The 27,765-nt window shown below is 48.0% G+C and overlaps 1 protein-coding gene across 1 annotated transcript in view; it reads left to right on the top strand.

The window, feature by feature from the left end:
• The first annotated feature begins 23,644 nt into the window (after window positions 1-23,644).
• smc2 (structural maintenance of chromosomes 2) overlaps window positions 23,645-27,765 on the top strand; it is a 68,921-nt gene continuing 64,800 nt past the window's right edge. Inside the window, exon 1 of the mRNA XM_068030643.1 lies at window positions 23,645-24,116. Coding sequence (XP_067886744.1) covers window positions 23,949-24,116 — 168 coding nt within the window. The 5' untranslated portion in view covers window positions 23,645-23,948. The remainder of the gene's footprint in view (window positions 24,117-27,765) is intronic.

The raw sequence follows: 27,765 nt of genomic DNA, 5'->3' as shown, positions 1-27,765 counted from the left end.
TGTGTCTTTGGGGATCCTGCCATCTTCCATGTGGCTCACATGGCCAAGCCATCTCAAGCGCCGCTGACTCAGTTGTGTGTATAAGCTGGGGATGTTGGCCGCCTCGAGGACTTCTGTGTTGGCGATACGGTCCTGCCACCTGATGCCAAGTATTCTCCGGAGGCAGCGAAGATGGAATGAATTGAGACGTCACTCTTGGCTGACATACGTTGTCCAGGCCTCGCTGCCATAGAGCAAGGTACTGAGGACACAGGCTTGATACACTCGGACTTTTGTGTTCCGTGTCAGTGCGCCATTTTCCCACACTCTCTTGGCCAGTCTGGACATAGCAGTGGAAGCCTTTCCCATGCACTTGTTGATTTCTGCATCTAGAGACAGGTTACTGGTGATAGTTGAGCCTAGGTAGGTGAACTCTTGAACCACTTCCAGAGCGTGGTCGCCAATATTGATGGATGGAGCATTTCTGATGTCCTGCCCCATGATGTTCGTTTTCTTGAGGCTGATGGTTAGGCCAAATCCGTTGCAGGCAGCCGCAAACCTGTCGATGAGACTCTGCAGGCACTCTTCAGTGTGAGATGTTAAAGCAGCATCGTCAGCAAAGAGGAGTTCCCTGATGAGCACTTTCCGTACTTTGGACTTCGCTCTTAGACGGGCAAGGTTGAACAACCTGCCCCCTGATCTTGTGTGGAGGAAAATTCCTTCTTCAGAAGATTTGAACGCATGTGAAAGCAGCAGGGAGAAGAAAATCCCAAAAAGTGTGGGTGCGAGAACAGAGCCCTGTTTCACACCACTCAGGATAGGAAAGGGGTCTGATGAGGAGCCGCCATGTTGAATTGTGCCTTTCATATTGACATGGAATGAGGTGATGATACTTAGTAGCTTTGATGGGCATCCAATCTTTTCTAGTAGTCTGAAGAGACCACGTCTGCTGACGAGGTCAAAGGCTTTGGTGAGATCAATGAAAGCAATGTAGAGGGGCATCTGTTGTTCGCGGCATTTCTCCTGTATCTGACGAAGGGAGAACAGCATGTCAACGGTCGATCTCTCTGTACGAAAGCCACACTGTGCCTCAGGGTAGATGTGCTCGGCCAGCTTCTGGAGCCTGTTTAGAGCGACTCAAGCAAAGACTTTCCCCACTATGCTGAGCAGGGAGATTCCACGGTAGTTGTTGCAGTCACCCATTTATACTAATCCTACATTAATCCCATATTCCCTACCACAGCCCCACCATTCTCCTACCTACACTAGGGGAAATTTATAATGGCCAATTTACCTATCAAACTGCAAGTCTTTGGCTGTGGGAGGAAACCGGAGCACCCAGCGGAAACCCACGCAGTCACAGGGAGAACTTGCAAACTCCTCACAGGCAGTACCCAGAATCGAACTCGGGTTGCTGGAGCTGTGAGGCTGCTGTGCTAACCACTGTGCCACTCCTCTAATCTTTTTATAATTAATGATTGAAAGTATTAAAAAAATTGAAAAGCACACAATCTTTTTGAAACGCCTCTCTGATTTTTCTCTCGGGTGTTGCTCGTATCAGGGTCCAAAAGATGAATCGTTAATTTCTGGAGGCTCCAGGACAATCCTGGAAGGTTGACAACCTATGAACTGATCCAGACCAAGTGTTTGGCTCTTCTTTCTTGTTCCTTACCTGGACAGGAACTTGATTTGTTGATCTCTGATGCCCTGTTCAAGGATTGGCTAGTAATGCTCGCCGTTCAAACCAGGTACCACCCTTCCAGGAGCAGACCCCGACAGGACTCAGGAACCAGGAGGAGGTCGTCCAGCCCCTCGAGCCTGTTCTGCCATTCAATTAGATTATGGCTGATCTAACTCCATTGACCTTCCTTGGTTCCACAACCCTTACTACTCTTGCCCAACAGAGATCTTTCAATCTCAGGTTTGAAATTTTCAATTGACCCTCAGTCTCAGCAGTTTTTTTGAGGGACAGAGTCCAGGTTTCCATTATCCTCAGCGTGAAGAAGTGCTTCCTGATATCACCCTGAAATGGCCTGGCTCTAATTTTAAGGTTATGCCCCCTTGTTCTGGACTCCATCAGAGGAAATAGTTTCCCTCTATCTACCCAATCAACTCCTTTAATCATCCTAAACACCTCAATTAGATCCCCCTTAATCTTCTTTAGAATATTAATTTACGCAATCTGACTTTATAATTTAATTCTTTTAGCCCCGGTATAATTCTGGTGAATCTGCGCTGTACTCGCTCCAAGGCGTATATATCCTTCGTGTGGTGCAGTGCCCAGAACTGAACACAGTACTCCAGATGGGGTCTAACTCTCGCACTCTTGCATCTGAGTCAGAAGGTTGTGGATTTAAGTCCCACTCCAGAGAGTTGAGCACAAAAATCCAGGTTGACATGCTGGTGTAGTACTGAGGGAGTGCTGCACTGTTGGAGGTGCTGTCTTTTGAATGAAACGTTAAACTGAGGCCCTGTCTGTCCTCTTCGGTGGACGTAAAAGACCGATGGTGCTCAACACTATCACTGAAACAAATCATCTACCCATTATCACATTGCTGCATGTGGAAACTTACTGTGTGTAAATTGGCTGTGGCATTTTGTACTTTACAACAGTGACTATACTTCAAAAGTGCTGACAAATATCCCGAGGTCACAAAAGGTGCTATATAAATTGTTACGTGGGTGCTTCTGTTTTTCTGTGCAAAATATGTTTTAAGAAATTATAGTTGGATTGTGGACACTGATTCATCTTGAATCTATATCTTAAAACTGAAGAGGCTGAACTTTGGGTGTTTTTTTGAAACGGAATTCAACAAAAGGTTGACCAGTAAACAAGTTGTTACTGGAAAGTAAACAGCAGGGGGTTTGACTTAAGAGCTATTTTGTGTTGTGACCAAGACAGAATTGTGATTATAATGGGACTTGCCTGAAAAAAGTTTAGCTTCATTTTGAGCTGTTAAAAGCCAGCTGGTTTTTGCACTAAAAGGAAGCTGTTGGAGATCTGTATATTGACCTGCCAGGAGAAGAATAAAATCCAGCCTACTGTTACCTCTCTTTGAAGAATCTCTTGAAAAGCAAAAGCCTGTATGAAGTTGTACTTTTGCCTCCTGTTTTTTGAAGACATCCTGAATGTTTGCAGAAACCTTGCATCTTTAAAAGGACTTTACATCAAATGTGTGAGAACTGAAACCTCTGTTGCTGCACACCTGCTGTAAGACCTATGTGAAGCCTTCTGTAGTTGAATTTCTTTGAACGCCTACCCAAGCAGACTGTTCATCAACCTCGCCTGGAAAGATTCCTAGTGGCAGCCACCTATTCGACTTTGGGATACCTCACCAAAACAATGGACTTCCATATCTTCTATGCAGTCTAAGTTATTTTTTATTATTCCTTCTATTTCTTTGTAACAGCTGTAAAGAAAAATACCTTTTTTTCCCAGTTAACTGGGTTGTGGATGTATGTGCGTGTGTGTGAGGGCTAGGATACAAAAAATAAGGGGCTTTAATATTTCAATTCACGTATATATTTACTTCATTATTGGTTAAGACTTGGTTTGTAATAAACAGATAATTTTGTTGTTTATTAAAGAAACCTGGTTGGTGTGCTTTGTTCTGGGGACAAATAAGAGTATCTATTTGACTGTTTCAGTAAGTGAGAAAATGTATTGATATGTTGCGACCCGTGGAGAAGTGGGACTGAATTAACAGTGCACTCCTCCTGCCTCAGTCGTAACAAAATGCAAATCTTTCTTTAAAACCAGAGCTTTATATAACTGTAACATAACTTCAACTTCCAATACCTTGTATTCCAGACCCCTTGAGATAAAGGCCAACATCCCAGTTGGCAAGGCAGTTATTTCACAGACCAGGTGTGAATCCATGCTAGAAACATTTGAATGTGTTAACAACTTGTCTATTTGCTTGTGTTGTAAAAATAACAGTTTTGATGACTGGCTCATTCTATTCAAGAGAACCATTGTAGCAACTGTTCCAGCCCTTTGTTAAAAAGGGTGCTGGCATTTTGCATATTTATAAAATGTAATAATCTTGGATTCAAATTCCTATCAAAACCATATTGTGCCTGAAAGTAAGATTCCCTTCCAGGTAAAATAGATAGGAATCCCAAATTGTGACAGTAGATATATAAGAAAATTCCCAATAGATAGTGTGCCATATCCTCAGGCAACAAATGTAATAGGTGCCATGAACATCTCAGTGAACACCTAACAGGAATTATTGGTTTAATCCTTTTGAAAACAGGACATTCTGAAGGGGGAGGGTGAGCAGCCAGAAGTCGTGGTACACATTGGTACCAACGATATAGGTAGAAAAAGGGATGAGGTCCTGCAACAAGAATTTAGGGAGCTAGGTAGTAGATTAAAAAGCAGGACCTCTAAGGTTGTAATCTTTGGATTACTCCCAGTGCCACGTGCTAGTGAGCTTAGAAATAGGAGGATAGAGCAGATGAATGCATGACTGAGGAGATGGTGCAGGAGGGAGGGCTTTAGTTTCCTGGATCACTGGGTCTGTTTCTGGCAAAGGTGGGACCTGTACAAGTTGGACGGGTTGCACCTGAACCGGAATGGGACCAACATTCTTGCTGGGAGAGTTGCTAGTTCTGTTGGGGGGGTGGGGGTTTAAACTAATTTGTTAGGGGGATGGGATACAGAGTGGAGGTACAGTAGGGGGTAATATAGAACAGAAGTGAGTCTGCCTGGAAGGCAGAGCAAATGTAGACCTGGTAAGGCACAAGGGAAAAATGCAAGGTTGGATTGCATCTATTTCAATGCAAGGGGTCTTACTAGTAACGCAGATGAATTGAGGGCATTTATTACCACATGGGATTATGACAGTATTGCTATCACAGAGGTTGAGGGAGGGACAGCACTGGCAGCTCAATATTCCAGGGTATAGAATCTTCAGGCGCGACAGGGAGGGGATAAAAGTGGAGGTGGCATTACACTGTTGATCAAGGAGTCAATTACTGCAGTAAGGAGGGATGACATCTGAGAAGGTTCCTCAAATGAGGCCATTTGGGTAGAACTTAAAAACAAAAAGGGAGCAATCACTTGGCTGGGTGTCTACCACAGGCCTCCAAACAGTCAGGAAGAGATAGAGGAGCAGATATGTAGGGAAATCTCTGAGAGGTGTGAAAATAATAGGGTAATAATAGTAGGGGATTTCAACTTCCCCAATATCAACTGGGATAGTCTTAGTGCAAAAGGCTTAAAAGGGGCGAAATTCTTAAAATGCATACAGGAGAGCTTTTTGAGCCAGTATGTAGAAAGTCCAACAAGGGAAGGGGCAGTACTGGACCTAATCCTAGGGAATGAAGCTGGTCAAGTGGTAGAAGTGTCAGTGGGGGAGCATTTCGGGGATAGTGACCATAACTCTGTAAGATTTAAGGTTGTTATGGAAAAGGACAAAGATGGACCAAAAATAAAGGTACTGAATTGGGGGAAGGCCGATTTCAATATGATAAAACAGGATCTGGCCAAAGGGATCTGGGAGCAGCTACTTGTAGGGAAGTCTACATCACATCAGTGGGAGTCATTCAAAGAGGAAATAGTGAGAGTTCAGAGCCAATATGTACCCGTTAAGGTGAAGGCTAGGACTAACAGGCCCAGGGAACCCTTGATGTCAAGGGATATAGAGCATTGGATCAGGAAAAAAAAGGAGGCTTATGGCAGATCCCAAGCGCTGAAAACAGCAGAGGCACTAAAGGAGTATAGTAAGTGTAGGGTGGCACTTAAAAAAGAGCGAAGAGGGGGCATGAAAAAACACTGGCGGGCAAGATAAAGGAAAATCCCAAGGCATTTTATAAGTATATTAAGGGTAAGAGGATAACCAGGGAAAGAGTAGGGCCCATTAGGGACAAACATGGCAATCTTTGTGTGGAGCTGGAGGACATAGGTGAGGTTTTAAATGATTACTTTTCATTGGTGTTCACTATGGAGAAGGACGATGTAGGTGTAGAGATCAGGGAGGGGGATTGTGATATACTTGAACATATTAGCATTGACAGGGAGGAAATATTAGCTGTTTTAGCGGGCTTAAAAGTGGATAAATCCTCAGGCCCAGATGAGATGTATCCCAGGCAGTTATGTGAGGCAAGGGAGGAGATAGCTGGGGCTTTGACACAAATTTTCAAATCCTCTCTGGCCACAGGAGAGGTACCAGAGGACTGGAAGACAGCGAATGTGGTACCATTATTCAAGAAGGGTAGTAGGGATAAACCAGGCCGGTGAGTCTAACATCAGTGGTTGGGAAAATATTGGAAAAAATTCTGAGGGACAGGATTAATCTCCACTTCGAGAGGCAGGGATTAAACAGGGATAGTCAGCATGGCTTTGTCAGGGGGAGATCGTGTCTGACTAACTTGATTGAATTTTTCGAGGAGGTGACTAGATGTGTGGATGAGGGTAAAGCAGTAGATGTAGTATACTTGGATTTCAGTAAGGCTTTTAATAAGGTCCCGCATGGGAGATTGGTTAAGAAGGTAAGAGCCCATGGGATCCAGGGCAATTTGGCAAATTCGATCCAAAATTGGCTTAGTGGCAGGAGGCAGAGGGTAATGGTCGAAGGCTGTTTTTGCGGTTGGAAGTCTGTGACCAGTGGTGTACCACAGGGATCGGTGCTGGGACCCTTGCTGTTTGTACTGTACATTAATGATTTAGACGTGAATATAGGAAGTATGATCAGTAAGTTCGCAGATGACACGAAAATTGGTGGTGTAAATAGTGAGGAGGAAATCCTTAGATTACAGGGAGATATAGATGGCTGGTGAGATGGGCGAAGCAGTGGCAAATGGAATTTAATCCTGAAAAGTGTGGGGTAATGCATTTTGGGAGGACTAACAAGGCAAGGGTATACACAATGGATGGTAGGACCCTAGGAAGTACAGAAAGTCAGAGGGACCTTGGTGTACTTGTCCATAGATCACTGAAGGCAGCAGCACAGGTAGATAAGGTGGTTAGGAAGGCATATGGGATACTTGCCTTTATTAGCTGAGGCATAGAAAATAAGAGCAGGGAGGTTATGATGGAGCTGCATAAAATGCTAAGTAGGCCACAGCTGGAATACTGTGTACAGTTCTGGGCACCACACTATAGGAAGGATGTGATTGCACTAGAGAGGGTGCAGAGGAGATTCACCAAGATGTTGCCTGGGCTGCAGCATTTCAGCTATGAAGAGAGACTGAAAAAGTTAGGGTTGTTTTCCTTGGAGCAGAGAAGGCTTAGGGGGGACATGATTGAGGTATACAAAATTATGAGGGGCATTGATAGGTTAGATAGGAGGAAACTTTTTCCCTTAGTGGAGGGGTCAAGAACCAGGGGGCACAGATTTAGGGTAAGGGGCAGGAGGTTTAGGGGAGATTTGAGGAAACATTATTTCACCCAGAGAGAGGGTGGTTGGAATCTGGAATGCACTGCCTGAAGAGGTGGTGGAGGCAGGAACCTTCACAACATTTAAGAAGTATTTAGATGAGAACGTGAAACGCCATAGCATACAGGGCTACGGGCCAAGTGCAGGAATATGGGATTAGAATAGTTGGGTGCTGTATGGCCGGCATGGACACAATGGGCCGAAGGGCCTGTTTCTGTGCTGTATAACTCTATGACTCTAAAATGTTATTCCTCAAACATAAGTCCAATTCATCTGTAAATCCTTAACTCCCCATAGAATGGCCTACTCGCTACGTTTTTCAGTCTTTATTAAGATATTTTGTGTTGCAGTTGTAATATCATTTACGGCACAGAAGGAGGCCATTTGGCCCATTGAGTCCAATCTGGCTCTCCATGGAGCTATCCAGTCAGTCCCCCTCCTCCGCTCGATCCCCATAGTCCAGCTAGTCTACTTCCCTCATAAAGTCATTGAAGGGAATCTTATGAGTGCCATGGCATTCCCGACAGCGGGACTGGAAGTTGTTGTAACTTCCGCTTCTTCCGCAACTCCCATTCCCTGCACGATTTTGTATATAAATTAGCTATGCGGTGATCGGTACGGGGGCATATGGGACCATGTGGCGGGAGTGGCCTTTCAGTGGTGGAACCCGTTGCCACAGATATAAAACATTCTGTGCTTGTAGCCTCAAAGATCAGCAGCCTTCCTTTCATTTGAGTATCTTCAGAATACCTTAAATTGAAGCTTTTACTTAAATCAAAATGTTTTTGCCTCCTTTATTTTGTGAAAGTCACCACCAACTTCACATCATTTATTTTCCCTACAGCCAAAGTGAATCAAATGGCAGCCAACCGGCAGCGTCCCACCTCACAGTTCAGTGATGCCTCCCTGCAGATTTTCCTCCAGGCTGTCAGGGAAAGGCGGGAGGTCCTCTTCCCTGCAGGTGGAGTGTGACGACCCTCCTGCCTCACCAAGGTGGCCAGGATAGAGGTAGCAGAGGAGGTTTTGAATTGTGGGATCACTCGTAGAACATGGGTGCAGTGCCACAAGCGCATCAATGACTTGCTCAGAACGGTGAGGGTAAGTGGTCCTGTCGAAGCAGCTCCATTGTTTCCTTCCATTGCTCCATGTATTTAAGGCAGAGGGTAGACAAGGAATGCATGAGCAGCCTTGGTGCCATTCACTAAATGATTTTGCGCCAAGATGAAGATTGGCATTGTTTATGTGATTGGTTGTGTCGTGCAAATGCCAATGAGTGATGTGGATGCATGTACGCAATGGTTTTGATGCACCATTTGCCCTGTCATTAAATCTGCACTGTCTATTGCAGAATAAACACACCCACAACCAGCGTGAGCACGCTAAGACGGGAGGAGGGGTCCCTGATATCAGGCTGCTGACCACAGCTGAGCAGCAGGCCTCTGAAATCACGAGAGAGGAGGGAGGCAAGGCGAGCAGAGATGGTGAGGCAGAAGCCACAAAGCATAAGGATGAAGTGGCATCTCTGTTCTTGCAGCCATATGTGGAAACTGAAGGAAATTGTGTGAACTCATGTGAAGCATATGCGTAAAGCACCTCTGTTTGTGTCTCCACTGCAGGTGCCTGCACTCAAGTCGCAAAACGCCACCTGGTCCAAGAATCCTCCTCTGGGGAGGAAGAAGAAGCCAATGCCCCAGAGGGTGCACCATCACCTGCCTCTTCTTCCACCTCTGCCAGCGCAGGTACATCCATACAGTCCGTGGGGGTTTAACATTAGAATCTGGGTCGTAAGCTGGTGTACATGACACAGCCACGTCCCAGTAGCTGAGGGAGCATGTGCCAGCTGGGTCCCCTATCAATTGGAGGACTGCTGGGGACCAGCCTCTGCTCAGCCCCACACTCATGATGAGCCTCTGTTTGTTGCTATGAGAAGTCTGCTGGCTGTGCAGCAAAGCCATGTGAAAAATATGTCGGAGATGCCTGAGGTCATGCGTGACTTTGCGTGTGCCATGGAGGAGTCCATGCAAGCCATGACGTCTGCAATGTCCCAGCTATTTGACCATATGGCTTCCTCAGTTGAGAGTTCGGTGAGCTCCGTGTCAAGTTTGGCTCAGCACTCAAGCCATATGCGATGTGACCTGCACTCCATCACTGTTGCCATTGGCTCCAGGCAGCAGAGTCTAAGTGAGAGGGGGACGAGGAACCTGGATCTCCCTCCTCCAGGTGCTCATTCCCCACAGGGAGACAGGCAGGAGCCATCGTGCACACAGATGGAGGAGGAGCATGTGTCAGCTTCCCAGGGCCTTCCTCTCAGGATATCCCCAGGGTAAGCGTCGTCTCATCCTCTCTCCCGACATTGACCCCTCTTAACTCTAGCAGATGAGCACATGGGGGATACTCAGGCACCATTGCTGCAGACCCCCAGTAGGATGGAGCCATCAAGGACCCGCTCCTCCAGAGGACGCCCGCCACAGTCATCCACAGCAATGGGGCAGCGCCCTGAACAGAATGCCTCTACCTCAGCTGCTAATGTCAGGATAGCACTTCGACATAGTGGGAGAAAAAGGAAATTGAAAACGTTTTGATCGCGAAGGTGGCACGGGTGCTGTACAAGTTGTGACAATTGAAAAGATTTATGAATACATTTTTATTTCATGCAAAATTTGATCTACTCTCGGTAATGCTTTGCTTGGTTACAGATGGCTACAAAAGACCTTTTTTGGAGGCCAATGGCAAGAAAGAAATGATATTTGCAAAGCATCTCAGGAAATGTCCAGTGTCCATATCTCATTGGAATTTGAGCCTTCACTCTTCGATGAGGGCTGGTTTCTGATTGATGATTAATAACTTTTTCCAATATTGTCATGCCTTAACTTTTGTTTTCTGAGTCATAACTTAATGCTGCTTGCAGTGGTGTGTAGTCGCATTCATCGTAGCCCATAGATGATTTCAAATGCTAATCACATGAAAGTGCAGCACCGCTTTGTTAAGATTACAGCAATGTATAAGACCTTATGCAAAAGGGAATTTCTGTGGGGAATTATTATCTTTCTCCTCCCAACGTTCCTCGATGATGTGGCTTATTGTTGGCTGAAACATGCATAAATTATGTTCTCCCTGATGTCCCTTGCATGTCTCCCCATGGCCCTCATATCGATGATGGCATCGTTGTCACTGTTGTCCTCCTTCTCACCCTCTTCATAGTCATCCTCATCTGAGGAGGACTGGTGTTCCTCCCCCTGCAGAATGTTGCCCTGTCCAATTGCAAGGTTGTGGAAGGCACAGCAGACAATGATTATTCGTGACACCATCTGTGATGCTTATTGAAGAGCCCCTCCAGATTGGTCAAGGCAGCGGAATCGCATTTTTAGCATGCCAATGGTGGATGCATGTGCAACATTGTACTTCTCTTCAGCAGCACTTTGGGGATGATATATTGGTGTCATTGAACATATGAACATACAAATTAGGAGTAGGACTAGGCCCCTCGACCCCTCAAGCCTGCTCTGCCGTTCAATAAGATCATGGTTGATGATTGTTACCTCAACTTCACATTTTTGCCTACCGACAATAACCTTTCACCCCCTTGCTTATCAACTGCTGGCAGCTGGGAGTTCTTCGAAATGTAGGAGTCATGACAGGTCCTTGGGAAACCTGTGCAAACATGCATGCATCTTTTCCTGTGGTCGCAAACCTGTTGCCCATTTAAAGAGTGGAAGCCTTTGTGATTGACAAAGACAACAGGCTGATCCCAGGGAGCTCTAATGGTCACATGAGTACAGTCGATCACCTCTGGAACTCTAGGAACCCAGCAATGTCAACGAAGGCCGCAGACCTTGCTGCCTGGCTATCCTCATCTACAGGTAAGTAGATGAAATCCTTGGCACGTCAAAAAAAGGCATTGGTCACCCCTTTGATGCACCTGTGGGTCACAGACTTTGAGATGCCACATATGTCGCCCGTGGATCCCAGATAGGACCTGCTAGCAAAAACATTGAGTGCAGCAGTCACCTTGAAGGCAACTGGCATGGGATTCCCACCGGAAGCTGAGCAGCTGCAGGTCATGCTGCAGGATCCTACAAATTTCTGTGACCGTTTCATGTGACATTCTTAGGCATCTCTGACATTTGAAGGTAATCTGTCCTTGTTCTGAGGATGCGATGATGTGCTAGTACCCATCTTCGATAAGGACGTTCCTGGATGTTATCATTCGGAGCATCCTCATCTTCCTGGTCTGTCTGTTGCTGGCGCTCAGACATCATGAGTTGAGGGAAAAGAGCCCTCCTTAGTCTCTCTTTTGGCTGTTCTTCCCATGGTACTAGACAAATTGGGTGTAAAGGCTGGCTACCCGACCTGAACCCGATGGGACCCGACGACATGTGTCGGGTTCGGGTTGGGTCAGGTCGACACTTCCGGGTCCGGCATTCGGGCTTGGGTCGGGTCAGGCTGGGTCGGACACGCTCTATCACAACTTCAGATAAGTGGCTCCAATGTTAATGTAATTTTTGGACTAGAAAGGTGGTTTTGTTACAGTTTTTTTAAGCTTGTGCAGATCAGCAAAAAAGTGAAAAACGGAAGGTAGGTTAACTGATGGTCGGGTCGGGTTGGGCACGGGTAAAAAATGGAAGGACTCGGGCCGGGTGGGGCTTGGGGTCGGATGTGGTTCTGTCAGGCTCGGGTCGGGTTTCATTTGCAGACCCGAGCCAGTCTTTAATTGGGTGTATGAGATCCATGTCGCCATGGCTGTTGTGAGCAATAAATAAGCAGAGTGCATCAATTCAGCCCTCTGTTGACACTGAACTGAAACATTGAGGCCATGCACAGCTCCCTTATATCTGCCTTCAAATTGCAACCAGGTAGAAGACTCACCCATTGTCAATTGCCTCCTCCCACTCTCCTTGCAATCCTTGAGTGTCCAGTGGTTTCCATTATCTTTGGAAGATGGTGCGCATGGAATTCACGGCAAGTCTCCCACCTTCCAACCTCCTCCTGCAAACTTCCAGCTTGAACCCATCACCCTTGACCCATCCAATGTTACCGTTACCCTTTCTTCTGTTACCATTGAGCCTCCCCCCATTACCATACATAGTGCAATCGTGAATGTACTCATGCCATCCATCCCTCCTGTTCCTACTCCCGTTACTATCGACATGCCGACTCTTATCCTTGAACCTCCTCACATCGAACAGACCATTGTTGCCAAGTCCTGTTCCCCTCCATAGGAAGCTGTCGAATACCCACCTATCATTAGTCTTGATCTTCCCCCCTTTAGAATCTATTTTCCCCCATTGACTGTGACCATTCCCTCTGCTAGCCAGTATCCTCAATTTGCCCCACAGCTCCCCGACATTGATAGCACTCATCTCTCCCTTTAGACACTTGTCAAATATTTTCAAACAGTACTGTTCTAATCTACCCACCACCCCTGCAGCCAGCAACATGCATCTTCACCATCAACATCAACTGTTCAATAACCTGGATGCTCCACACCATCCTCCAATGCTCCTTCATGCACCCAATCTCCCACCTTTCCCTCCCGACTACCCTCCCCTGCTCCTCCATGTTGCCCCCCATCTATGCCTTCGCTGCCGTCCCCTGAGATGATTCACCCTTGCTGGTGCCGAGCCTGGAGGCAAACATTCATTCCAATGCTGGTGTGGAAGGAAACATCCATTGCAATGCTGGTGTGGAGGCAAACGTTCATTCCAATGCTGGCATTAGCGGATGAGTTAAAGAGAGAACAACACAGACCTGAGACTCAATTGCACAAATCCAACTGTTGCACGCCACATTGAAACATTCATGAACCAGGTAGCCCGGGAATATCGCTTGCCATTCACTTAATCTGGCAGGTAGGACTAAATTGTAACTCTATGTAGGTTAAAGAGTATTCATGTTATTTAAATGAATGCCAAGCTGCAATCCACTACTGCACTGGGGAAGCCCCGAAAAGCTGCAAACCCGCCGCCGAGTTAATTCCTCTAAAATATCCTGCCGCCGGGAATCCAAAAAACACCTCCCACCTAATTCTATCACCCCGCACACCACCAAATCCGCCGTGGCAGACAGGATAAAATTTCCCCCACAGACTCCAACATAAGGAGAGAAATAGTGCCCTTAATTTAAAATGATTGCTTTTGCCTCAGTCACGACAGACGTGTTGCCAGAACTTGCAAGCTGCCGACCCTCTAATCCCCGTTTACAGTTTAGTCAGTAGTTTCAAATTGTCCATTGAATTGTCCAGGGAGATGGCCGATCAGTCATCTCTCCTTACTTTCTTAATTCATGCCCTTCTTTCCCTCCAGAATATATCTCTTTGACTCAGGTTACAGGGATTAATTAAAGGTGATCGTTATGAATCTATATAATGTATACCTCTTTTATGAAAGCTATGTTTTTGGCTTCCTAGTACTTCATTTCTAGATCAATAAACTTGCTTGTATTCCAACCAAAAAAACTAGCTATAGCTTCCAAAAAGCTGTCACACGACAAAAAAGCTGACAACTCAAAAAACCGCTCTGAATATTGATCTATGACACATGAAGGCAAAATGCCGGGAATTCCAGGGTCACTGCTCTATCCCTGGAAGAGTGGGGAGTAGGAACCCTGGCCGCTTGCAGTCATAGACAGCAACCGCATGCCCAATCCTAGGGATGAGCTCCTCAGAAAGTCCAGGTTTGGTGCATCGTGACTCTAAACTGAAGTCCATTAGCTGTGGGAAAGATTGACAGTAATACAGCAATGTTCAGGAGATTGATCTTTAATTCCTGGAGGGTTGGTAACCCGAGCCAATTGCCCCACCTAACCCAGGAAATGTGCTCAATGCCCTGAAACCATTCTTTTGGGTCAGATGTTAAAAAGAGACTATGTCTGTCCTTGCAGGTGGACATTAAAGATCTTGTGACATTATTTCAAAGAAGAGCAGGGGAGTTCTCCCTGGTGTGCTGACCAATATTTATTGCTCAATCCACATCACTAAAGCAGATTAATTTGGTCATTATCACATTGTTGTTTGTGGGAGCTTGCTTTGTGTAAATTGGCTGCTACATTTCTTACATTACAACAACGACTACATTTCAAAAAGTACTTCACTGTTTGTGAAGGGCTTTGGGATGTCCTAGGTCCTAAACTCTGGAAATCCCTCCTTAAACCTCTCCGCCTCTCTCTCCTCTTTTAAGATGCTCCTTAAAACCTACCTTTTTGACCAAGCATTTGGTCACCTGTCCTAATATCTTGTTATGTGGCTTGGTATCACATTTTTTTGATAACAACAACTTATATTTATATAAATGTCGCAGGGCACTTCACAGGAGCATTGTGTAACAAAATATGACACTGAGCCACATAGGAGATATTAGGTCAGATGACCAAATGCTTGGTCAAAGAGGTAGGTTTGAAGGAGTGTCTTAAAGGAGGAAAGTGAGGCAGAGAGGTGTAGGGAGGGAATTCTAGAGCTTAAGGCCTAGGCAACTGAAGGCACAGCCACCAATGATGGAGCAATTGTAATTGGGGATGCTCAAGAGGCCAGAATTAGATGAGTGCAGTTATCTCGGAGGATTGTGGGGCTGAAGGCGACAACAAAGATTGCGAGGGGCAAGGCCATAGGTGAATTGAAAAGAAAGATGAGAATTTTAAAATCAAAACGTTGCTTGACCGGAAGCCAATGTGGGTCAGTGAGCACAGGGGTGATAGGTGAACGAGAGTTGGTGTGAGTTAGGACATGGGCAGCAGAGTTTTGAATGATTTCCAGTTTACAGAGGATAGAATGTGGGAGACCAGCCAGGAGTGCGTTGGAATAGTAAAGTCTAGAGATAACAAAGGCATGAATGAGGGTTTTAGCAGCAGATGAGCTGAGACAGGGGCAAAGCTGGGCTATGTTACGGAGGTAGAAAAAGGCAGTCTTAATGATGGTGCAACTATGTAGTCAGAAGCTCACCTTGGAGTCAAATATAATTCCAAAGTTGCGAACAGTCTGGTTTAGTCTCAGACAGTTGCCAGGACGATGGATGGAGTTGGTACCTAGGGAATGGAGTTTGGAGTGGGGACTGAAAACAATGGCTTCAGTCTCCTCATTATTTAATTGGAAGAAATTTCTGCTTACCCTGTATTGGATGTCAAATTAGCAGTCTGATAACTTAGCAAAAATGGAGGAGTCGAGATCGGTGGTGGTGAGATAGCTTCTTTGAAGCACCTTAGAATGTTTTACTACATTAAAAGTGCCATATGAATACAAGTTCTTTCTTTCATAGCCCAAATTGAAACAATTCCTTTTTGGGTTATGGCAGGACAAGTGTAAGTCCAGATCTGCTGGACAGTCCAGGAGATTGAGAGAACTATTGCTCTTAGTCAGAAGGCTTTGTGTGCAGTCTGCAGTGTAGAGAGGATGTTTTCACTTGTGGGGGAGGTGTGAAAAGAGATCATAGATATAACATAATCACTAATAAATCAAATAAGGAGAAACGTCTGGACCTAGAGAAAGGTGAGTGTGTAGAACTTGCTACTGGAAAGAGTGGTTGCGACATAGATTTACTAGAATGATACCTGAACTCCAAGGGTTAAGCTAAGAGGAGAGATTAAACAAACTAGGGTTACATTCCCTGGAATTTAGAAGATCAATTTGACTGAAGTTTTCAAGATATTAAGAAAACAGGTAGGGTAGATTGAGAGAAGCTATTTCCGCTGGTTGTGGAGTCTAGGGGGCATCATCTAAAAATTAGAGCCAGATGTTTCAGGAGTGAAGTTGGGAAACACTTCTTCACACAAAGGGTGGTAGAGGTTTAGGGACTGGATTTGGTGTTCCCATCATGACTTCAAGCAGCAGACCTGAAAGTATGCGCCGTTGTCACTCGTTGCGTGTGCAGCTGGCCCACTGCAATCATACAGCAGCTGGCCAATTATAATAATGGAGGCATGCAGCCCGGCCAAATCACATGATGGGAGTGAGATTTGAGGCACTGAATGTAGTGCTGGATGACTCTAGAGCAGGTACTGGCGCCATATTTAAAGCCCTGCCAACCCGCCTTTCATTGCTGCCTTTGAATCATTTGGTGTTAACTGCTAAAGTTGGTTGTGGAGTGATTCCTGGACCCACCCACCCCTCTGACAAGGGAGGCAAGACATTGGGTGGCCCCATGGTTTAGCAATGCAGGCTGAAAGGGAAAGGTGGGAGATCCTCTTCCCTAGCGATGGCCAGCAGAGGTCCTCCTGCCTGACTAAGCAAGCCTGGATGAGATCACAGAGGAGATAAGCAACCATGTGGTTACCTCCCAAACATGGGTTGAGTGCAGGAAGAGAGTCAACGGGGGGAGTTTTATACTCTCCCCAGCAGTGGGTGTAGAGGTGGGGGCAGCATATAATCAGGTGGGATGGTGGCAGGGTACACCTGCCACCTTCCCGCCTCCGTAAAAATTAACTGGGTAATTAATGCCCAATTAAGTGTCTCACACCGCCACTGCCACATTTAGCCGAGTGGTGGGCGGCCCTGTCACTGCACGGGAAGCACTGCAGGAAAATCTGTGTGGGCTGCTTGCCGGTTTGGGGGGGTTTGGGAGGGGGTGGAGTCCCTCGTTAAAAGGCACAGTGCTGAACGAGGGATCCAGCATTGGGAAGGGGGGGTCCTGCTGAGAGACAACCCCCTGCTCTTGCTACCAACTCCACTACACCTCCCTCTCTCTTGACCCCCACCCCGTGAGACCCCTCCCACCTGATCTACCTGTGGCCTGGGTCCAGCACCTTTCCCAGGCCTCGGGTAGGTGCTCCACTGGCAGTAGCCACTAAAAGCATTCAGTCTGTCGCCTCTTCTCTATTTGAGTTCCTTGCCAATGCCCAGCTTAACCACACACTCTGGTACATCAGAGACACTTACCAAAGGAGGGCTGTGCCTACACTGGCAGCCCACTAAGGGAGAAGGGTGAAGTCAGCATCTTACAATTAAGGCATGAAGGAATAAGCATTTTCCACAATGATTGTTAACTTCAATAAAAAAGTACTTGATAATAGAAAACAAATGGCAAAATTCAAACACCCATTAAACTCCAAGTATGTCTTGGTGCCTTTCTGTTTGATTGCTTCTTCGAGGTGTGACCCCTGCACTAGTAGCTGGGCTGGAGGCAGGCTGCTGATCAGGTTGTCCCTTGTCCTGTGATGACCTAGGCAGGCGTCCTCTGGCTGCCTGAGGACTGGAGGGCCCCGGCTGGTTTCCTGCACAGGTGATGGAGGGGCTGAGGAGCCGCTGTCCACACTCAGAGGGCCCTGAGGGGAGCCTTCAGCTGTGGAGGTCAGCCTCTCCTCCTCCCTTTCAAGGCTCACTTGAACCTCCCTGTTGACCAGGGAAGGATGAGTTGCTGGAGAAGACTCCAGGCGCCTCGTCCTTCTCTCACCTTGCAACTGCTGCATTGAGTTCATGGCCAAGGAAATGGTGTGCAGGTCTGCGCACATTGGTGGGATCTGGCTCTATGAGTGTTGCCAATCTCTCGATGGAGGAAGTGATGCGCTCACATGCCTGCGACATGGCAGCACTCAAGGCATGGATGGACTCCTCCATCTGCTCATGGCTGCTTGTAGGCTCTGGCATCTCTGCCAGGAGTTGTCTTACCTCTCTCTGCAACTCCAACAAGCCTTGTGCTGTCGACACCGGAGGCTCGTCATCAGCCTGGGGCTCAGCATGGACCTGGTCACCCACAGTCCTCTGACTGTCAGAGGCCTCAGCTGTCTCAGCCTCAGCCAGCTGCCCAGATGTGTGCTTTAACCAGCTTGTGACCCTGATTCTAAAGCCAAGTGTGAACACATTGAAGTGAGAGTATCTGCACTGGTGGAAGGTGCAGGAGAGTCACGTGACATTGCATCCTCCTCCTCCTCCTCCTCCTCAGAGGTTGACAACTGTCCCCCCTTTGATGGAGTGTCCTGCAGATGCCAACCTGCATGAGAGAACACAAACATGTGTGGGTTAGGCACTGCATATCTTGTCATGATATCCAAGCATGATGTGGATCTTCAGAAGTCTGTTGGATGTTGATGAAAGACAATCCTCACTCTCTTGTGCGGAAAACCATCTGCTATTGAGCAGACGCCCTGGGTCCCTGCTAACTCCAGTGTTTCACTCTCAGCTACTGAGAGACGTCATATATCTGCAATTCCTCTTCCAGTCCTCGAGGTCTCCCTGTTGTTATGGGCCCACTTGTCCTGCAAGTGGAAAGGGGGAGATAGTCATTGTTCACAGGAAAAGCTACAGGGAAGGTGTGCCAGTGCCAGCCTCCTGTCCCCTCTGGGGTGTCCTATATGGCTCCTCTTCACGTCTACTCTCAGGGGAGGTAATGGTGGTGAGCTGTGAAAGAAAGTGGCTTGTGGTCAAGATGTAGCCATGCATCTGGCAGGATGTGGTGATGCCTAACCCCCTCTGCCAGTGTCTTTGTGGTATCTCCCTCCCATGATATGCAGCCTCCTGCTTCGCCTTCTCATGCAATCCCCAAAAAAGAGAGTGGAATAGAATACTTAGCTTCGCAGACCAAACAAGGTCGTTATCCTGGTGACAGAGGTCCCAACGTTCTGCCAAAGCTACGCCGAGAACCCTGCGTCACCTCTTCTGTGGGAGGCCCCCTGAATTAAGTGCCAATTAGGCACTTACCTGGACAGTGGCGGGCCTTCCACGGGATCAAGGACACATCACACTCCTGCACCTTCCACAAGTGCAGATCAGAGGCCAGCAGCTCTTCTGCTGAGCAGCACCACTCTTTATTGCTTTCACTCTGAGAGGCCATCATGGTGGCTGGAAGCAGGTCAGTATAAGACTGTCTCTTGCCTCCTGGCCTTCCCTCTGTCGGAGGCGCCGCATCACGCCACAGGGTCCACAAAGACACAGGGTATGAGACCCATGCCAGGTGATCATTAATCCCCAGAGTACTGTCTTTGCAGTGACAAAGTTGCTTTGGCATCTTTGCCTTTGCTACTCCTCTCGGCATACATGCTGATGGTCCTTCAGTGCCCACGCCTGCTGATAGCCAACCTCTCACCCAGCAGTATGCCCACCTGTGCCAACCACCAAGACCAAGTCCACCTGTGCCAGCCACCCGAGAACAAGGCTATTCGTGCAGAGCCCACAGCACTGCAGGTCGACAATGGGCTCCGCTCTTCCCTTTACCCTATCCAGTGATGTTCATGGTTGCCTTCACATCGCAGTTCTGAGGCCTCACCTTGGTGCCACCAGCTTTCAATGGCCAGGGATACGAAGGCACGTGAAGGCTGCCCATCGTCCACTTAATTCCAAGCCTCCCAATTGAATTTCTTCCAATTACATGCAAGTATATTAAAACTACAATTCAAATGGCAGTCCCGTCACATTGGACCAGAAAGTCTGCCATGGTGCTTTCCCACCGCTGACGAAATTCGGAACCTACGTCAGACTTCCAGGCAAATGCATCTGAAGCTATTTTTTTCTCACTGCAAACAGCCTCACTAAATTCAGCAATAGAAATCTCTTCCACCAATGGTAGTTGATGCTAGATCAATTGTTAATTGGCAGAGATCCACAAATCATTTGCGGTCAGATTAGTATCTTTATTGCAACAGTGTCTCTTTAAATTAGGATTTCAAATTATTCTTTCATCAAAGACTTGAACAATCAAAACGTCTCACTCTGGAAAAAGTTACATAAAGCTGTCCATGTGTAAAAACAAGCCTAGGAATATAAATTCAAATTTTGTCTAGAGTCTGGACTTGTGACTTGTTTATAGTCATAGAATATGAGAATCGAATTGGGAACTGTTTTCTCCTGAGTTGAAATGGCAGGTTTACATCTGACAGGCTCAATATTATTTGAGGAATAAACTCGCTATTTCCTTGAAATTTACCTATTATAATTTCAGCGTCTATCATCAAAGAAAACAGCTTCCTAACTACCAATCTTGTTCCATGGCAAAGTCGTCGTTTAGGATTCAAGTTTTGTTGCAACATTATAACTGCTGCTTCCTAAGTTTGTGCAATGGCATGCCCATTGGAGTTATACTGTGTAGAAACACTACAGGGTATAGATTGCTAGCATCTTTGTCTAAAGAATCAATGCTGTGTATTCTTTTAATTTACGTGACACCTTTTCCAAAATGTTATCATTCAAATCTAGTATATCTTCATTTTTAGCACATAGCTTTTAAGTAATAAGTTATATAATTGCTCCAGCCATTTGCCACACTTAACCAAATCCATCATCTCATCCATCTCTCCCATGCTGCCCTCCCATGCATTTCCCTTCCTCCCATGCATTTCCCTCCCTCCCATGCATTTCCCTCCCTCCCATGCCATCCCCATCTCATACCATCTTTCCCATGCCTCCCCCTCCCTCCCATACCATTCCATCCTTCCCAAGCTTTCCCCTCCCTCCCATGCGCAGGCCGAATCATTCTAGGTTGTCCTAGGATGGTTGTCCTAGGCTCAACCATCTTCAGCTACTTATGGCCTTCCCTCCATCATAAGGACAGAAGTGGGGATGTTCACTGATGATTGCAAAATGTTCAGCACCATTTGCGACTCCTCAGATACTGAAGCAGCCCATGTCCAGATACACCAAGACCTGCACAACATCCAGGCTCGGGCTGATGAATGGCAAGTAACATTCGCACCACACAAATGCACACAATGACCATCTCAAACATGAGAGAATCTAACCATCTCCCCTTGATGCTCATTGGCATTACCATCGCTGAATTTCTCACTATCAACATCCTGGGAGTCACCATTGACCAGAAACTGAACTGGACCAGCCACATAAATGCTGTGGCTACAAGAGCAGGTCAGAGGCTGGGAATTCTGGGGCGAGTAACTCACCTCCTGTCTCCCTAATGCCTGTCCACCATCCACAAGGCACAAGGTTTTATGAAAGGGAAATCATGTTTAACTAATTTATTGGAGTTCTTTGAAGGAGCAACATGCGCTATGGATAAAGGGGAGACTGTTGACGTACTGTACTTGGATTTCCAGAAGGCATTTGACAAGGTGCCACATAAAAGGTTATTGTGCAAAGTAGGAGCTCTTGGAGTAGGGGTAGCATATTGGCATGGAAAGAAGATTGGCTGACTGGCAGAGAACAGAGAGCATGCATAAATGGGTCCTTTTCTGATTGACAGGATGTGACAAGTGGAGTCCCGCAGGGGTCTGTGCTGGGGCCTCAACTTTTTACAATTTATATTGATGAGGGGAGCGATGGCATGGTTGCTAAATTTGTTGATGACACAAAGATAGGTAGGAAAGTATGTTGTGAAGATGACATAAGGAGGTTGCAGACAGATATAGATGGGTTGAGTGAGTGGGCAAAAATCTGGCAGATGCAGTATAATGTGGGAAAATGTGGGAAAATGTGAAGTTGTTCATTTTGGCAGGAAGAATAAAAAAGCAGAGTAGTAAAACGGAGAACGACTGCAGAATTTTGAGGTGCAAAGGGATCTGGTGTTCTCGTGTATGTGTCACAAAAAGTTGGTATGCTGGTACAGCAAGTAATAAAGAAGGCTAATGGAATGTTATCCTTTATTACGAGAGGAATTGAAAATAAAAGTAAGGATGTTATGCTTCAATTATACAGGGCATTGGTGAGACCACATCTCGAATACTGTGTGCAGGATCCTTCCTTATTTAAGGAAGGATGTAAATGCGTTGGTGGCAGTTCAGAGGAGGTTTACTAGCTGGAATGAGCGGGTTGTCTTGAGAGCGAGTCCAGAATTGGGGGGCACTGTTTTAAAATTAGGGGTCGCCCTTTTAGGACAGAGATGAGGAGAAATATTTTCACTTAGAGGGTTGTGTGACTTTGGAACTCTCTGGCTCAGAAGGTGGTGGAAGCGGGGTCATTGAATATTTTTAAGGCGGAGGTAGATAGATTCTTGTTAGGCAAGGGAATCAAAGGTTATTGGGGGTAGATGGGAATGTGGAATTTGAGACACAAACAGATCAGCCATGACCTGATTGAATGATGAAGCAAGTTAGAGGGGCTGAATGGACTACTTTTGCTCCTAATTCATATGTTCGTATGTGCGTAAGTCAAAGGTGTGATGGAATACGCTACACTTGCCTGGATGGGTGCAGCTTCAACAACAATCAAGAAGCTCAACACCATCCACGACAAAGCAGCCTGCTTGATTGGCACCCCATCCACTACCTTCAACATTCACTCCCTTCACCACCAACGCACAGTGGCAGCAGTGTGTACCATCTACACTGCAGCAACTCACCAAGGCTCCTTTGACAGCACATTCCAAACCTGCGACTTCTACCACCTAGAAGGACATGGGCAGCAGATGCATGGGAACAGCAGCATCTGCAAGTTCGCCTCCAAACCACCACACCATCCTGACTTGGAACTATATTGCCATTCCTTCGCTAGGTCAAAATCCTGGAACTCTCTCCCTAACAACACTGTGGGGGTACCTAGATACAAGGACTGGAGCGGTTGAAGAAGGCAGATCAGCAGCACGTTCTCCAGGGCAATTAGGGATGGGCAATAAAAGCTGGTCTAGCCAGCGACGCCTACATCCCCTGAATGAATAAAAAAACAGCCTCCATTCTTTCCATGCCATTCCTCTCATACTATCCCCATCTCATTCTTGCCACTCCCATCCCTCCCATCAATCGCATCCGATCCCTCATGGAAACAATCTCTCCAGCCAGGGTAAGTTTGTTGTTGGGCTCTCCTTACCTTCTACTGTTTTGTTCTCTACCTCGGTCCCCTCCATCCCGCCGTTGCTGCCACCAACTGTTGGCAGCCGTACGTGCATCACATGTTCCAGTCTTCTGTGCACCCCACATGCCTCTGCGTGCGCCAGGGACTATCCAGCAAATAAATGCACCTACAGACGCACCCCTTAAACTGACCAATCAGAACAGAATGGACAGACAAAAAGAAGTATTATTATTATTGATTTTAAATCTGAGATTGTTAGAGTTTTGTTAGCCAAAGGTGTTAAGCGATATGGGGCAAAGAGAGATAAATGGAGTTAGGTCGCAGATCAGCCTATTATCTTATTGAATGTCGGCACAGGCTTGAGGGAATAAATGACCTCCTCTTGTTGCTATGTTGAGGTTAATAGCATAGATGCATTTAAGGGGAAACTAGATAAATATGAAGGAGAAAGAAATAGAAGGATATGCTGATAGAGTGAGATGAGGAGCATAAATACCAGAATGGACCAGTTGGGCTGAATGGCCTGTTTCTGTGCTGCACATTGTAACATGTTGATTCTCACAGTTAGGCGGTGGACCCTTTAAGAGCAGCCGCATGGCTCCTCCCTCATACAGTGACGTCATCGGTTGGCGCGAGGACCCCTTTGGCGGCTGACGCAGAATCTGCCTGAAAATTGGGAATATTTCATTATTTTTAGAATAATGCAAGCCCGCTGCAAGTGTAATAATTCTTATGCGGTGCATTCAATGTCTTTTCTTTAAAAATACATGCCTGTATTAAGTGTAAAGTCGTTATTGAGAGATTGAACCAACGGTCGGCAATTGGCGCCAGAATTCAAACTGCTGGGAGGAGGTTGTTTTGCCGGCTTTGGATCTCTGCGGCCTGGTGTTGTAAAGCTTGGAATATAATATCATATAGTGAATGGAAAGATGTATATCAAGTCCATCATCATCGACGGTTTCAAGTCCTACGCGCAGAGGACGGAGATTAATGGGTTCGACCCGCTCTTTAACGCCATTACCGGCCTGAACGGCAGCGGCAAATCCAACATCTTAGACTCCATCTGCTTCCTGCTGGGCATCAGCAATTTGTCCCAGGTCAGTGAGGGATGGGGGAGGTTTGTCCCGGATCAGTGATTGGGGGTGGCTCTGTCCCGGGTTAGTGAGGGATGATGGGGGGGGTCTCTATCCCGGGTTAGTGAGGGATGGTGGGGGGGGTCTCTATCCCGGGTTAGTGAGGGATGATGCGGGGGGTCTCTATCCCGGGTTAGTGAGGGATGGTGGGGGGGGTCTCTATCCCGGGTTAGTGAGGGATGATGCGGGGGGTCTCTATCCCGGGTTAGTGAGGGATGGTGGGGGTGGGGGGGGGCTCTATCCCGGGTTAGTGAGGGAGGGAGTGAGGGGAGGGGGGGGCTCTGTCCCGGGTTAGTGAGTGATGATGAGGGGGTGTCTGTCCCGGGTTAGTGAGCGATGATGCGGGGGGTCTCTATCCCGGGTTAGTGAGGGATGATGGGGGTGGGGGGGGGCTCTATCCCGGGTTAGTGAGGGAGGGAGTGAGGGGAGGGGGGGGCTCTGTCCCGGGTTAGTGAGTGATGATGAGGGGGTGTCTGTCCCGGGTTAGTGAGCGATGATGCGGGGGGTCTCTATCCCGGGTTAGTGAGGGGGGGGGCGGCTCTGTCCCGGGTTAGTGAGTGATGATGAGGGGGTGTCTGTCCTGGGTTAGTGAGCGATGATGTGGGGGGTCTCTATCCCGGGTTAGTGAGGGATGATGGGGGTGGGGGGGGGGCTCTATCCCGGGTTAGTGAGGGGGGGGGGCTCTGTCCCGGGTTAGTGAGTGATGATGGGGGTGGGGGTGGGGCTCTATCCCGGGTTAGTGAGGGAGTGAGGGGAGGGGGGGGCTCTGTCCCGGGTTAGTGAGTGATGATGAGGGGGTGTCTGTCCCGGGTTAGTGAGCGATGATGCGGGGGGTCTCTATCCCGGGTTAGTGAGGGGGGGGGGGCGGCTCTGTCCCGGGTTAGTGAGTGATGATGAGGGGGTGTCTGTCCCGGGTTAGTGAGCGATGATGTGGGGGGTCTCTATCCCGGGTTAGTGAGGGATGATGGGGGTGGGGGGGGGGGGCTCTATCCCGGGTTAGTGAGGGAGTGAGGGGGGGGGGCTCTGTCCCGGGTTAGTGAGTGATGATGGGGGTGGGGCTCTATCCCGGGTTAGTGAGGGAGTGAGGGGAGGGGGGGGCTCTGTCCCGGGTTAGTGAGTTATGATGAGGGGGTGTCTGTCCCGGGTTAGTGAGCGATGATGCGGGGGGTCTCTATCCCGGGTTAGTGAGGGGGGGGGGCGGCTCTGTCCCGGGTTAGTGAGTGATGATGAGGGGGTGTCTGTCCCGGGTTAGTGAGCGATGATGTGGGGGGTCTCTATCCCGGGTTAGTGAGGGATGATGGGGGTGGGGGGGGGGGGTGGCTCTATCCCGGGTTAGTGAGGGAGGGAGGGAGGGGGGGGGGGGGCTCTGTCCCGGGTTAGTGAGGGATGATGGGAGGGGGGGGGGGCTATGTCCCGGGTTAGTGAGGGATGATGGGAGTGGGGGGGTCTGTACCGGGTTAATGAGGGATGATGGGGGTGTCTGTCCCAGGTTAGTGAGGGATGATGCGGGGGGTCTCTATCCCGGGTTAGTGAGGGATGGTGGGGGGGGGGGGGTGGCTCTATCCCGGGTTAGTGAGGGAGGGGGGCGGTGGGGGCTCTGTCCCGGGTTAGTGAGCGATGATGAGGGGGTGTCTGTCCCGGGTTAGTGAGGGATGATGGGAGTGGGGGGTCTGTACCGGGTTAATGAGGGATGATGGGGGTGTCTGTACCGAGTTAGTGAAGGGTGATTGTGGAGGGGGGTCTGTCCCGGGTTAGTGAGGGATGGTGGGGGTGGGGTCTGTCCCGAGTTAGTGAGGGATGGTGGGTGTGGGTTCTGTCCCGGGTTAGTGAGGGATGGTGGGTGTGGGTTCTGTCCCGGGTTAGTGAGGGATGGTGGGTGTGGGGTCTGTCCCGGGTTAGTGAGGGATGGTGGGTGTGGGGTCTGTCCCGGATTAGTGAGGGATGGTGGGTGTGGGGTCTGTCCCGGGTTAGTGAGGGATGGTGGGGGTGCGGTCTGTCCTGGGTTAGTGAGGGATGATGGGGGTGCGGGGGCGGTGGCGGTCTGTCCCAAGTGAGAGATGGGGGTGCGGGTGTCTGTCCTGGGTCACTGAGGAAGGTTGGTTGGAGGGGAGTTGTTTTGGTGTCTCTCCTGGGTTACTGAAGTGAAGGTGGAGTGGTTTCTGTCCCGGGTCACTGAGGGAGGGAGGGGGTGCTGGTGTCCCTCCTGGTCACTGAGGGAGGGAGGGGGTGCTGGTGTCCCTCCTGGTCACTGAGGGAGGGAGGGGGTGCTGGTGACCGTCCCGGTCACTGAGGCAGGGGGTGCTGGTGTCCCTCCCGGTCACTGAGGGAGTGATGGGGTGCTCATGTTTGTCCCAGGTCTCTGAGGGGTGGAGTGGGTTCTGCTGTCTGTCTCAATCACTGAGGAAGGGAGGGGGTTCTGCTGTCTGTCCCGTTCACTGAGGGAGGGAGGGGGTTCTGTCTCGGTCACTGAGGGAGGGAGGGGGTTCTGCTCTCTGTCTCGGTCACGGAGGGAGGGGGTTCTGCTCTCTGTCTCGGTCACTGAGGGAGGGAGGGAGGGGGTTCTGCTCTCTGTCTCGGTCACTGAGGGAGGGAGGAAGGTTCTGCTGTCTGTCCCGGTCACTGAGGGAGGGACGGGGTGCTGGTGTCTTTCCCGGGTCAGTGAGGGAGTGGATTGGCACCCTGGTCCATGGGTTGGGGCCCACCCCTGCTGGTGCATGTGGGAGAGGTTGGTTGGCCCCCTGTGAGAGAGGAGGGTGGGGTGTGTCCCTTCCCTCCTCCATTAAGCTATAATGCCAACTGCCCCAGTCATTCAGCAACAACAACAGAAAAAATCTCCTCAAATAGAGAGGGAAAAAAACCAACTTGCATTAAGGTAGCAATATGGTCCAAGGCATTTTGTAGGTGCACTTATCATTCAAAATATCATTTATTTAGAACCAATAAAAACCTGAAAACAATAAATGTTGCATAAAGGTACCAAACAAAAACAGTGTTAGGCTATATGGTCTATTTCTGTGCTACAAATACTTAGTAATATTCTACGTAAAAAGCACCCATGCTTTTTTAAAAAAGAAAAGAAAGAGCTTGCTATTACATATGGTTTTTACATAGAATGTACATCACCGAATCAGATCATTTGGCCCAACTGCTCTGTTCCAGTGTTCATGCTCTACACGAGTCTCCTCCCACCCCTCTTCACCTCACCTTATCAACACATCCATCTCTTCGCTTCTCCCTCACATATTTCTCTAGCTTTCCCTTAAATGCACATCCATGCTATTCACTTCAGCAACTCCCTGTGGTGGTGAGTTACACATTCTCACCACTCCGTGGTTAGAGAAGTTTCTCCTGAATTCGTTACTGGATTTGTTAGTGGCTATTTTGTGTTTATAGCCATCAAGTTTTGGATTCCCCCACAAGTGGAAACATCTTCTCTACATCTATCCAATTCTCAGTCTTTTTTTTTAGCTTATTCAATCTTTCCTGATGGGTATAACCTCTCAGTTCTAGTATTCTAGTCAATCTTTTATATGCCTTCTCCAGTGCCTCTATATCCTTTCTATGATATGAAGTATCCCTTTTATTATATGGAGACATAGCCAATGTTACCGTT

The sequence above is a fragment of the Heterodontus francisci genome, chromosome 4 (assembly GCF_036365525.1).
Source record: "Heterodontus francisci isolate sHetFra1 chromosome 4, sHetFra1.hap1, whole genome shotgun sequence".
NCBI lineage: Eukaryota > Metazoa > Chordata > Chondrichthyes > Heterodontiformes > Heterodontidae > Heterodontus > Heterodontus francisci.
Note: the sequence above shows the minus strand (reverse complement) of the source record. Positions and strands in the feature narration are given on the sequence as shown.